Consider the following 13,903-nt stretch of genomic DNA (forward strand, 5'->3'; position numbering starts at 1 on the left):
GTCGACCGTGAGGGGGCTGTCGGCACTTTACGTTCATTTTATTGTTTAATTATTTTATTAAAAGTGGTTTAATGTTCTCCGGTTCCCGCTTCCTTCCTTACTTTGTTACAACAAGCAAATGCAATATGCAATATACAGGTGCATCTGTGGGCACACACATAACACAGTAAAACAATCACATACAGATAAAACCAGACAAACATAAATTGGTCAAATGGGTTAAAAACGTCCAGGGAGATGACTGAAAACTGCTGTACTGAGCCTTTGGAGACTAAATTAAAAAAGCAAAACCTACTGCAACTGTGTGTGTGTTTCCAGGTGGCGGCATGTGACCACCCTACTGTCATATCCCTTTTCATTAAGTTGTGACATTCAGAAAGGCCACGAATTCCTCTGTGTGAGAAGAGGGCACGGGATCTGGCCTAAAACAAACATCGACCCAACACAACTTACCCAACATCATGTGAACCGGTAATTACTTCCCCTTTTATAAACAGACATGGCTTAGACTTTTTGGATACATTCTATGGAGAATGACACAATAAGAGACACTAGGATTAGGATTCAATATATTTGCAAATGTTGCTAAGAATGAAAAACTTCACGCAACTGAGTAGTAAAAAAAGTTTCAATCCATTAAGAATCCATTCTGATTGATTAATAGTGGTCTTTAAATCCGGGCGTGGGTGTTTAAAAAAAGTCATGTCTGCAAGGGTTAACGTATGTCGTTAAAGTTGGGGCGAGTGGTGACATGCGTGCACAAACCTAAACTTACACACACACAGCCGTATAGTCAAGGCCCTATTAGACAGCTGTCAGAACCCTCTGATTTGGTGTGTCAGAGCTTTGACGTTTTGACAGGCGACGAGATGGACCGCTAAACTCTGAGAGCTGCACGCCCGCATTCTACAGGGCAATCACAATGCAAGGGTCCATCAGAGATCTGTTATTAAAGCGTCTGTGACATCGTCACTGTTAGACCCGACTGCTAATGGCAGACTGGTGGGTGCAGGGGTCTTGGTTTGACCAGTCTGGCCATGGGTGGTTTGGCCAACGCCTGACAGTAATAACAGGGAGCATAGAAGCATTTAATATGGTGTTGATAGTTCTGCAGAAAAGTGACTGAGGGAAAATTCTGTTTGAAAAGTTTCATCTAACTTTATAAGGAATATTTTATAATCTGTATATGGTAGTGATACTGGCCGCCAAATAAAAATGAAATATGAGAGAGAAAAAGACAGAGAGAGTGCGTGGCACTGTTCCAAAATGTAGTGAGCAGTCTTGGTGTCTACTTCCTAAATAAGGTGCTACCTTTCATGGGAGCCTTCTAACTAAAACAGAAGAGAGTGACCAAATTGGAATGCATAAGAAGCAACTAAAAGCAGCGCAATGCACAATTCAAAGCACTAAGACTGACTGCAGTGTTTTCCATTCCATTAGCATGTTGCTAAGCTAATATCGTAATACTACCAAAACTGTACAACAGACATACATATTGAATAAAACAGCCCAATTCGAATTAGAATGAACTATTTTTATCCATTTATTTATGGAATATATTGACAATTCTCGTCCAACGGCTTTAGAGTCCACTGTGTTTGTTACAATAATGCTAATTTAAAAATTGGCAGAAGGAAAGACCCTTAGAGCAACGTTGGTGCCTACTTAGACGTTGCTTCATAGGTAGCTCATTCCATTTTGGAACAGACCACAGAGACAGAGTAGAGAAAGTTGGAGTAGAGAAGAGTACAGTACCTCCATGGTTTGAGACTGATGCATGGCTTTGATTGCATTCTGTGCCATAGCCCTGGTTGAAAACGTGACAAACGCACATCCTGCAGGAAGTAGGGGAGGATCGTGGGAGGGAGTAGAGGTAGGAGGAGGAGAGACAAGAGAAAAACAAAACAAGACAAAAGGGTTGGACAGGTTGTTATAAAGCCCAAAAAACAAAGATCGTACAAAGAACACAGCAGACAACAGTGCTCTACAGTTGCTAGAATAGAACAATCAACATTCAACATTCAGCTTCAGATAAACACTCAACATTCAACATCTCAAAATACACATTCAACAGAATGACTGTCAGCAAATGGATCCAGATTTTAGTTAAATTGGGTGTGGTGGGTTGGAAACCATGAGGTTAGAGTTGTGGGGCAAGTCTCATTACCCACATAATGGATGAATTCCAGCGAGCATTTTTTTGTCTTTAAAAGGCCCCGCGGGAAGAGGATGTTGCCCCACAGCTCATTCCAAACAAAATGAGTGTTTCACAAAAGGTCTTTTCACAAGGAAGTTATTAAGGAAGTTATCAAAGCAATTGTCATTATTAGTTCTTTTGCAATTTATGAGGTTGTATTTTATTCTTAAGTGAGATTGGATGACATGGATTTACAAAGGATTTCAACTCAGTGACTATCAACAAAAAATAAGCCTTACATATTGAGACGTTACAGAAACACACTATTCAATGCAAACGTTTTTTGTTATAGAAAAGTATTACGTTTACAACTACTTTGTGCACACTCACGCCCCAACCCTTATCGCTTTTGTTAATATTCATCAGCACTTAAATATGGGAAAGATCTACCCCGACAACCCCAGGCTCTTCTTTTTAAACAACTGTAAACAAGACAAATGATCTCTGGAGGTGTGAGTGCTTCGGGAGAGCTTGAAACGGCATCTGGGAAACAAGCGTTGGAATCGAGGCTGTACAAGTGGGAGCCAAAAGTACAGGCCATATGGAGGAATGTTTGGGGGAAAACGCGGCTCTCTCTATATTCTACTGTGCAGTCTAAGACATTTGAACATATGGAGGACAAACACGTGCTCACATGGATGGACAGCTTAGTTACTGGGTTAACTACTGACATCTCTACGTACGCAAATATGATAGAAAATGAAGAAGACAGAAAGGAAGAAGGGAAAGAAGAGAGAAATGGATGAAAATTCATGTATTGACCCATGTTTTTTGTACTCTCAAACTCAGTATTTCTCTTGCAACACCTGTGAACAACTTCTGTAGAACTCAAAAGATATTTTGAAGAACATTTTTTTAAAGTGTTACCCCACTTCTATTGCATGGAAAAACCAATGCAAGTCAATGGCTACCGCCGTTGTACGGTCGCCAACATTTTCTTTAATATCTTCTTTTGTGTTCTGCAGTAAAAAGGTCATACAGGTTTGAAATGGCAACAGGGCGAGTAAATGATAACTGACTTTATATTTTTGGGTGAACTTTATAGCTAACCAATGAACGTTGACCCCCATTGACTTCCATTGTAAGACACAAAAACACTGAGACATTTCGTCTTTTGTGTTCCACAACACGTCCCAACACTAATCTCATTCAATCCAACTTTAAGGCATTAATGATTTATGATTTTTTTCCTGCAGTACACTGTTAAGACCACACGGTTGTGCTATAAATCTGCTAGCATTGTCTAAGTGCTCCAGTGAACCTAGCTTTCTTATTTTTGTTTAACATTAAAATCCCTCTCCTTCAATACAACGCTGCATTTCAGAGCAAGTGAATCTGGCCCCTACGAACCGCAGTGCAAGTGGAATGAAAGGCGATTTATTTTTAGTCGCTTAATTGGCCTCAACATTAAAGCAATTTCAGACACTATGGGTGTTATCTGTGGGCACTGGCAGGGTGAGAAAGGGTTAGAGATAGCATCTCACAGGAGAAAAGTGCTGGAAAATTCAAAGTTTGACATTCGTTTTCGACTTGTAACCCCAAGCAAGAATACAAAACAAATTTAGGAATTAAATTAGTTAGGAAAGTGTTTTATAAATTTTAAGACTGCTTTTTGGAACGCTTGATCCTGATTGGTCGATCATTGAAATATCAGCCAAAAGTAGTTATTTTATGTCAGGACAGCTTAACCGACCAATTTCATTTAGCTACAGTATGCACGGCCTTTATAATCTACAAATTTGTACCCAAATCAATATTTGATGTCATTTTATTGATCTATTTGCTAAATAGCCATATAATAACTTAAAAAAAATGTATAGTGAGATATAGATAATCAATATCACAAATTGACCCTTCAGGGTCAATCAAGATTTTTCTTGGGATAATAACCAACTGAACTATAGAATTCCTTTAACAGAAACGTCATAAAACGAAGTATAAATACCTGAAAGGGTACACCAGTGTCATTGAAATTGAATAAACCAGGGAAAGAGACAAAGATGGAGGGATAGCGTGCGAGAGATGAGAGTTTTTTGAAGAAAGTGGGGTAGCTCCCAGGGCTCTGCGTTCACATGTGGCCTGATCTATATTTTATTAATAGCGTAGTTCAATGACGATTGATAGATCTCTTTAATAACATCGAGAGAGCGGTTATCCTCGTCCTGTGTTTTACCACACACCTGTGCCTACACATTTACTCATTTATTTATTCATTCCTTAATTTCATAGAAAGGGGTGGTAGTTTCTCTTACAGCACCATTTCGAATATCTCTAGCCACGAGCCCAGGGAATAAAGCTAATCTCCTGTGGAATTAAAATATTCATGAGGACAGGAGAAAATAAGGACTGCGGTGGAGTAACGGGACTGAACCGAGGATGGAGAGACGACTAGAGTGGTGGATAAGGAAGATAAACGAGTGATAAAAGACGGCTGGTGACAAGGGGCCTGTATGTGAAAGCAGAGCATTGTGGGAAGTTGGAGGTGTGGTAGAATTCCCTGCAGGTTAGCCTTCATAAAGCAGGAGACATCTTGAATGCTATCGTGTACTACATTTAGTACTATTGCTCTCATTAAACCCAGACACACACGCTTTAAAAATTACACACAACCCATTTTAAACATGCTTAATAAGTATTTAACTATGAACATGTTTTCCAGAATAAAACCACAAGATTGTAGAAAGACGAATGCCAGGTCTAATATATGAGCGTTCCAAATAAAGGGACCTTATTTTTTACACTTGTTTTTATTTTATTTTGTTTTTCATACCCAAAATATTTGCAATTTAATAAAAAAAATCTCTAACTCTTAACATGTTACATTAAAATGATAACAATGTCTTGACATGTTATTCTAATTAAAGGGACAGTTCACTCCAAAATAAAATTATTCAGCCTCGTGTCATTCCAAAACTGTATGACATTCTTTCTTCTGCAGAGCACAAAAGAAGATATTTTGAGGAAAGCTGGTCTCCAAACAACATTGACCCCCATTGACTCCCACTTTATGGACACAAACCCCTGAAACATTTCTTCTTTTATGTTTCACAGAAGAACGAGTCATGTGAATAAATAATGACAGAACATTACGTTTTGGGTGAACAGCAGATGAAGAACGTACTTGCTGGTTGGCCATTGTGGAATGCTCAAGCACAATATTGTTGAGGTGTAATTTGTGCTGAACTATTTCTCTGATGTCGCTTTGGCGTGTCATCATTGTCCAAGCAAGACTTTTTGGTCTCGATTGAAAGTGAAATGCTAAGTGACAGCCAATCAGACCAAGTTTGATGTTTAGTATACAGCTATGTGGACCAATGAGAATTATCAGTGGGCGGTGCTACCCAGCATGACCCGACAGAAATAGAAACAAGAAACGAGCGAGAGATGAAATGTTCCAAAGCACGTCACTTGTCAACGATGTTGCCTTAGCCCGTCACGTCTGGTTAGGACTCAATGTTAGTTTTTTAATAAATGTTCTTTGAGCTTTGTAAGCCTCATGGATCAAAAACTCATTTTAAAAAGCGTGACGAAGATCCGTGCTCCCTTTAAAGTAAACCCTGGTAAGTGTACACCGGTAATATTGTCAGTATAAGTGTGCATGTACGTGTCTCACCTCGGCTGAGTCCGTCTGGTCCCCTCAGGATACGGCACTCCTCGATCTGTCCGAAGGCAGAGAACATGACCCGGATGTCGTTCTCGTTGCACTTCTTGGACACCATGCCAATGAACAGCTTTCTGTCCTCCACCGCTGAGCGAGATGAAGCGTGGAGAAAACAAGCGTGATGAACAATGCGAGACAAACGAGTGGGATTAAATAACGTTACAGCTGCACGTGATCAATGTCTCATTAGCACATCAAGACCCCGACACGATTCTCTGTTCGAAGCGCTCACAAGCCCCTCCGTTTTATTTTCCCTGTTTCTCTTTGATCTTTTCTTTCAATGACCCGAGAGCTCTCTTTTGCCTGTAATCTGTGTGTGCGTGTATGCGCAAAAGATGCTGCATTCAGGTCCTCCCGGGTACCTCTTTACAATCTCCAAAGACGGAGAAGTGACATGCCTGATGTGATTTTATTCGGAAAAGAAGTACTGCGCAATTTTATATTTCTTTCTCTCGTTAAATGATAAAGACGGAGAGCCTTTTTAGTGCTAATGCAACAAAATGAAGAGCAAGGGATGTGCACTAAGTGCGTAATTGATGCTTTATGTAGTTTATCATTCCTGTTCTGTCACAGAGAACAATGGGAAATGTATTGTTGCTACCGACGGAATGAGTAGTGTTTTCTGGCAAGCTTTATTGCTGCTCTTCATCAACAGTACACAAATTGTACTGTCAACACTCTCAGTAAAAATCATAGTTATAGGCCCAAAAGTTATATACATCTTGGCCCACTTTCACAGACACAGTTTATCCTAAACCAAGACTATAATTTAGTTGAATGGATTAAGACATTAATGTCGCTTTTATAAAAATGCCTTAGAAGAATACATTATTGGTTTGAATCTTGAGACAAAACAATGGCACTGGTATATTTTAAGATAATTATGGGCAATAATAATATAGAACTACTTAATATTCATTATTCTAAAGGATTGAATATGGTAATATAATTAAAACAGACAATATAAATCATTATATATGTTTACCCAGTCTGATGTTACAGGGAAACTATTTAACAAGGTGCCTATTTTGTTTGTTATCAGTAAATGTATTAGAACACTTAGCCCCACCCCTAACCCCGCCCCTAAACTTAACCATTGTTGGCATTAAGGCAGATTGTAACAAAATGCACAAACAAGATTTAGACAAATTTTGTTACCTCGTAAAATAGTTATAGACGTTATGTTGTGTCTTCCCTTTTAAATCAAAATGAATAAATGAAGAGTTTGGTTCCAAAATTAGATAACTAAATGTTTATTGTGCATTTCAATTACTATCCATCAAACTGAAGTTGGTTTGTTTTGTTTGAAGCCGTAATAACTAAAAAAATACAGATAACTAACACAATAAAACACTATAAAAACATTATCAAATAATAAAAAACGTGATTTTTGAACATTGGCTATTTCATTTTTGAACCAAATTCTTCAAATACAAATTAAGCTTTAATTTCCAAAAGAAAATAATTATATTTATTATCATAACCGATAGAAATTTGTCACCATGTGTCTTGGAACTTCACAATTAATGGTTTAAAGTAACTCTGAGATACACAATGCAAATAATGACTTTTTTTACCATTTTTTATGTATTCTAAGCAAAATCATTACAACGGGACTGCGGAAGATCCAACAAGATACGGAATCTAAACTTTTTCACTACGATGAAAGCAGTGAAGTAGGTTAAAACAAAACTGTTAAAAGTACACTGGAAAGGTGAATGTTCACAGCTGTGTGCGCCTCTGAATGTATGTTCGTTAGAAACTGAGAGAACGAGGGAGGGGTAACTGTAATCCAATTTTTTTTTAATAAAGAATGCGTCAGCTCTTGCCGCCTGGCGACCGATAAGCAAACCGCTACACTCTAGGAATCGATAGCATGCTTGTTAATTTTGCTGTTTGAATTGTTTGTGCATTTAACAGCGACAGGATGAGCCGGCGATATGTGCTGCTTCAAAAGCTTTCCCTTCTCGCATTGTATTCTATCAGATTAACCGCACGCACAAGAGCACCAGCCATTTGGATGGGTGATGGCATTCGCTAACAAGACTTGTCTACCATAGTAAAAAAACACAAAATTAGATATTTTGTCGAATTTAGGAAAGCAAACAGTTCTGGGGCACCTTTGACTACCATTTAAATCTTTCAACTATAGTAGTAAATGGTTCCCCAAAAATCTCAGTTGCTAACATTTTCCAAACATCTTTCTCTGTGTTCATCAGAACAAGAAAATGTATACAGGTTAGAAACACTTGAGGTTGAGTAATCCATGATAGAATTGTCATTTTTGTATAAACTATCCTTTAAAGTTCATTATTTACTCACTCTCATGTTATTACAGTGTCGCTCACCATTCAGTGTCACTCTATCTGTTTTAATACAGTGAAAGGGAATGGTGATCGAGGCTGTCAGTCCCTAACAACATGCCTAACTATCTCCTTTTTAGCTTTCCAGAAGAAAAAAGCCTAGAATGTTCGGAGTGATATGAGCGTGCGTAAATGATGATTTTCATTTTTCAATCAATTACTCTTTTATACCCGCAGGTCTCAAACCGAAAACTGCCAGTGGCCTGGGATGGGTGGGAAGTTTGACAATGTCCTCACCATGCAAAGCTTTCAAAAAGCTCAGGTTGTTTGAACATAAGATAAAACAAACCTCCCGTTATATTTAACAAAGCTGTCTAACTTCACAAAATCCCATCATTCCACCCTTATAGACGTGTCATGTATGTCGCGCTGTACAATACCACTTTACCTTTCCCATCTATCCCACGTATTTTTTAACAAACATCGTGTGTATTGATTGAATATGAATGTTATTATTTATATTATTGTTAAAAATATATTAAAATAACTTTTCAACACTACATGGAAGCCTGCTCATATTGGAATACATTATATTGAATTCCAAAAACTGAAATTACCAAAAGTTAGCCGGAAAACACAGACAAAAATATCTTGAATCAATGTTAGGTCTTGTTTTCCTCCACAAACATCCTTAAAACAAGTTTCAAAACTGTAAGATACAGTAATACAGTTAATACACTTTGAAATTATTTTTTCTTTCCCACTGGCAAATATATTTCTTTTTTGAGCATGACTCAAACTAAATTTAGCCAGGTTTATACAAACAAGCAAATGATTTTAAGCCATGTACATAAATGGCGTGAAGCTGTGTTTGTAAGCAGTTTATGCAATAAAATTGTTGCGTATTTGCTCTTAAATCAATAGAAACGTTTGCTGGTTCTGAAAGAGGTTTACACAACCCCCCTGCCGAGCCCCCCTCTGGCACCAGCAGCATTTCAGTTGAAAAGAGTCATCAGAGAGACCTTCTAAACACATCCATTCAATGGTTTTGTGAGCGGTATGATTTGTACGAGCGTGAATGTGTAGACGCGTGCGGGTCACTGCTTGGGCAGATGCTTAAACTATTCTTGACCCAGAAGCCTCTTGGTTTTTCAATAATTCAGTCCCTCACACACACACAAAAACACAGAACCAGAAAGAAACAAACCCACAGAGCGAACGTAGAGTCGAATGACCCTGGAAAAAGAAAGAGACAGACGCGTACAAACACTTACCATTTGATTTCTCACTGTCTGCGGGCTTCATCTGTATGGGATGGTGCATCTGAAACACAGGACACACACACGCCGGTTACATTCACACAAACACTTCACGACGGAGCACGGCACATTTACAACAACACGCTCATTAACGCTGACACAAGCACAGAGATCACAATCAACCTCGTCTCTGATGTTCGACATTATCGCTGTAATCTTGTTAATGTGGCGTCATTTTTTTCGCTACATCTATTCCTCATCAACAGAATGAAGATGCACGTTTGCTCGGGGTTTGTTGAAGGTGATTTGTCAGCACTTTGCCGATAAAACGCCAACTGTGCTCCATATTTCTCTCGTACACTTGCTCTGGCACCAACAGTATATCGAACCATTTACTGAGTAAAGGGTTGTACAGAAACGTATTTCATCTGTGTTTTTTTAATAGTCGGTTGGATGGATACATTTTGCTTTTGGCCGCATAAAAACATGTTTTTATTTTTCAAACATATATATTAAGTGTACAGGATGATGCAGAAGTGTCTTATGTAGTGGTTGATGTGCATTAAAACTAAAAGATTAATCTAGATTAAAATGGCTCATTTGAATTCTGCCGAAGGCATTCAGAATATGTGTGCTACCCAAATAATGACTAAAAGTAAGTCTTTGAGAACGGGTTTCTCAAGCCAGGTGGCGCATTAGACCAGGGGCTCATCTCCTGTTTCCAAAATGCATCACAAACTGCTTGAGAAAGCTGTTCTACTATGATAATTGGTGATGAAAATTAAATTATGTTCAATAAGATGAACTTGTGTTTACTTCCGCATTAGCTAAGGGATGATTTCCGTTTAGGTGGTACTTGAGACTGGAAGAGCTCCTACAGTACATTTACATTTAGTCATTTAGCAGACGCTTTTATCCAAAGCGACTAACAAAGAGTGAGGGAGCAACCAGCGATATGTCATACAGGAGCCATAATACATTAGATCTCAATACAAAGTTACTGGTTTCAACTAAAGCTAGACCAGTACCTGTTGAGAGAAAGTGTTTTTTTTAAACCAATTCCGCATTGCACAAGGTGCAAACAACCTTAGTCTTGTCGATGTTTCTATTGGGAAGCTTCTTAAAAATTAATATTCCCTGAAGCAAACCCGGCGGCTTCATAGCTGCATCCATGTTAGCACGTCACGTTTGATGCGGTAATTTCATAGTAACGTTATGTTGTGTTCAGACCAAACGCGAATGGCGTGTCAAGCGCGAGTGATTTATATGTTAATGCAAAGAGGCGATAGACCTACTTTCTGCGCGAATCGCGCGAATGAAGCCCTGGTTATGAGATGATGAGCCAGCTTCTGCTTCCGCGAATGACGCGAGTTGAAAAATATCGTTCTCGCCGCGTACAGTGCAGTTAAGCTGGTATACATCCGCGCTAAAATATCAAGGTGAAAGTCATCATAGCTTGCGCAGTATAGACCCATCTCCCAACCCAACTTTGAGAATAGATTAACGGCGACATTTTTTTTAACGCGCGATAATAGTCTCACTGCGTTAACGGCGTTAACGGCGTTAACGGCCCACCACTAATTAAAACGCATCCATACCCAAGAAATGGCTTTGATAGCAATCCAATGTAGTGAACGCAATTTTTTTTTTAATGGTACACGATGTTCCCTTGTGTACTGTATGAAATATGTGGTTTCAAACATTTTTGTGTGATTCTGAAAAACATCGAAAACCGTCAATACGTTGATGTGCTGCTTAACAAAAAAAAATTTAGGTTAATTTACACTGATCCAATAAATGGCAACAAACACGGACAAATGCCAACAAACTCCATTCATTCTATTAATAAGAATGTCTGTGTTTGTTGCCGCTTGTTAGTGTAATCCCATTGTGTTATGTTTTACGTGCCTTAAAAATGTTTAGCTAAAGATGAATTATTCCCGCTGTCGCTGTCGGACAGAAAGCTTTCATTTCCAAACCTGCCACCTCCCAGGAAATCGAAAAATATACTGAATTTTCAATACTTAAACACTGTGTTGTCAAAGATGAGAAGCTCTTTTTAATCGTTTGAATTGGTAAAATATTTGCGAAACCCATAGACAAACATGAAGGATATGCAATTGGATATATGAACCAAAACTAAAAATGATGAACAATGGAGATACAAGGTGTCAGCCCGACATGAACGCTATGTTGATAAAACAATAATTGAAATTGAATCATTTCAAAATTAGGGCTGTCAATCGATTAATCACAGTTTTATTGCATCCAGAATAAAAGTTTGTGTTTACATAATATAAGTTTGTGTACATTAGTTTAGTTTTTATAAAAACATACACATACATGAATATAAAAAAAATACAAATTAAAAAACATTTAAATATGATTTAAACTATTGGTAAATATAAATAAAACCATGTAATTATTTCCTTTATATGTAAACATGTACGTGTATGTAATAGGGACGCCATAATTCTGAATATAATATTGAACCGTTCGCTACGACCTCCACGGTTCAATACGTGTAATTGAATTGCGGTTTTCCGGTTTTGTGTTAAATTATTTCCGTGTGCTTAATCACACTCTGAACTGGCTCTGTCCGTGTTTGTCTGTATGTCTGTGTGATAATATAGATAAACGCATCCCAAAGAGTAATATATAACAGTGAGTGGAGGTCGGGCGGTGAAGCGAGGCTGCCTGCGACACAAGAAGCAATGTGCTGTTGAGTATAATGCTGACGAACAGACGCGAGCTGGCTTTATTGTGTGCCAGTTGTACTAAAGTGATAATGTCTGAATTTGGCACATCAAGAATGTATTTATTAACTGCATACGAAAGCAGCACGTTCGCATTGCTCTCACCCAGGACATGGAGAAAGAGGGTCTACAGCACCATGCCAAAGTTCGTTTAACGAAAGTCATACCACTCTGCGGCCTTTCGGACAGCTATTTACGTCATATCAAGAGCGCCTCCGAGCAGCTATTTAGCATTGCATTTCTTCCAATATATTGCAATGGCAGTGGTGCACCTTGTTAATATATTCTCTTTGGCCTTTCCCACTGAGTGCAGGTGTATGTGCTACACGCACGGCACGTTTACTTCCATTACAGCAGTCGCAAGTTTCGTTATTTTAAATATTCTGATGCGCAAAACCTCTTCAAGAAGCTTACTCCTTATTGCTTACTGGCATGTAGAGGAACAGTAAACCAAAAACTGCTGTGAGCTGCCAGTATAAATCTTTATATTTATTCAAACACAAGGAAATTGAACAAGAAAATTAAAGACAATTTCAGTAAAATTGATTTATTTCTTCTAAACTTTTTACTGTCACATAAGCATGGACCAATGAAAAAATATTTTAATGTGCCAAGTCATCAGAACCGAACCAAAAACGTGGGTGAAAAAATAATTGCGTATTGAACAGTGGGTGAGCTGCATTGTTGCATCCCTAGTATGTAAATGTGTCAATAATAGTGGTGGGCATAGATTAATTTTTTTAATCTAGATTAATCTAGATTAATTCCAAGATTAATCTAGATTAATCTAGATTAAAATGGCTCATTTGAATTCTGCAGAAGGCATTCAGAATATGTGTGCTACCCAAATAATGACTAAAAGTAAGTCTTTGAGAACGGGTTTCTCAAGCCAGGTGGCGCATTAGACCAGGGGCAAATCTCCTGTTTCCAAAATGCATCACAAACTGCTTGAGAAAGCGGTTCTACTATGATAATTGGTGATGAAAATTAAATTATGTTCAATAAGATGAACTTGTGTTTACTTCCGCATTAGCTAAGGGATGATTTGCGTTTAGGTGGTACTTGAGACTGGAAGAGCTCCTACAGTACATATACATTTAGTCATTTAGCAGACGCTTTTATCCAATGCGATTTAAAACGAGTGAGGGAGCAACAAGCGATATGTCATACAGGAGCCATAATACATTAGATCTCAATACAAAGTTACTGGTTTCAACTAAAGCTAGACCACTACCTGTTGAGAGAAAGTGTTTTTTTTAAACCAATTCCGCATTGCACAAGGTGCAAACAACATTAGTCTTGTCGATGTTTCTAAATTAATATTCCCTGAAGCAAACCCGGCGGCTTCATAGCTGCATCCATGTTAGCACGTCACGTTTGATGCGGTAATTTCACAGTAACGTTATGTTGTGTTCAGACCAAACGCGAATGGCGTGTGAAGTGCGAGTGATTTATATGTTAATGCAAAGAGCCAATAGACCTACTTGCTGCGCGAATCGCGAAAATGAAGCCCTGGTTATGAGATGATGAGGCGGCGCGAATGATGCGAATGAAGCCCTGGTTATGAGATGATGAGGCTGCTTCTGCTTCCGCGAATGACGCGAATCACGCGAGTTGAAAAATCTCGTTCTCGCCCCGTACAGTGCAGTTAAGCTGGTATACATCCGCGCTAAAATATCAAGGTGAAAGTCATCATAGCTTGCGTAGTATAGACCCAGCTCCCAACC

At 38.6% G+C, this 13,903-nt stretch overlaps 1 protein-coding gene across 28 annotated transcripts in view; it reads right to left on the minus strand.

The window, feature by feature from the left end:
• The window catches only part of celf2 (cugbp, Elav-like family member 2), a 140,572-nt gene that overhangs the window by 23,502 nt on the left and 103,167 nt on the right, over positions 1-13,903 (minus strand). For all 28 annotated transcript variants that reach the window (XM_056749297.1, XM_056749283.1, XM_056749271.1 and 25 more), the window contains 3 exons: positions 9,436-9,484; positions 5,811-5,945; positions 1,756-1,835 (listed from right to left, as the gene is read on the minus strand). In XM_056749297.1, the coding sequence (XP_056605275.1) occupies positions 1,756-1,835; positions 5,811-5,945; positions 9,436-9,484 (264 nt within the window). The remainder of the gene's footprint in view (positions 1-1,755; positions 1,836-5,810; positions 5,946-9,435; positions 9,485-13,903) is intronic.

The sequence above is a fragment of the Triplophysa dalaica genome, chromosome 5, assembly GCF_015846415.1.
Source record: "Triplophysa dalaica isolate WHDGS20190420 chromosome 5, ASM1584641v1, whole genome shotgun sequence".
In the NCBI taxonomy this organism is placed as follows: Eukaryota; Metazoa; Chordata; class Actinopteri; order Cypriniformes; family Nemacheilidae; genus Triplophysa; species Triplophysa dalaica.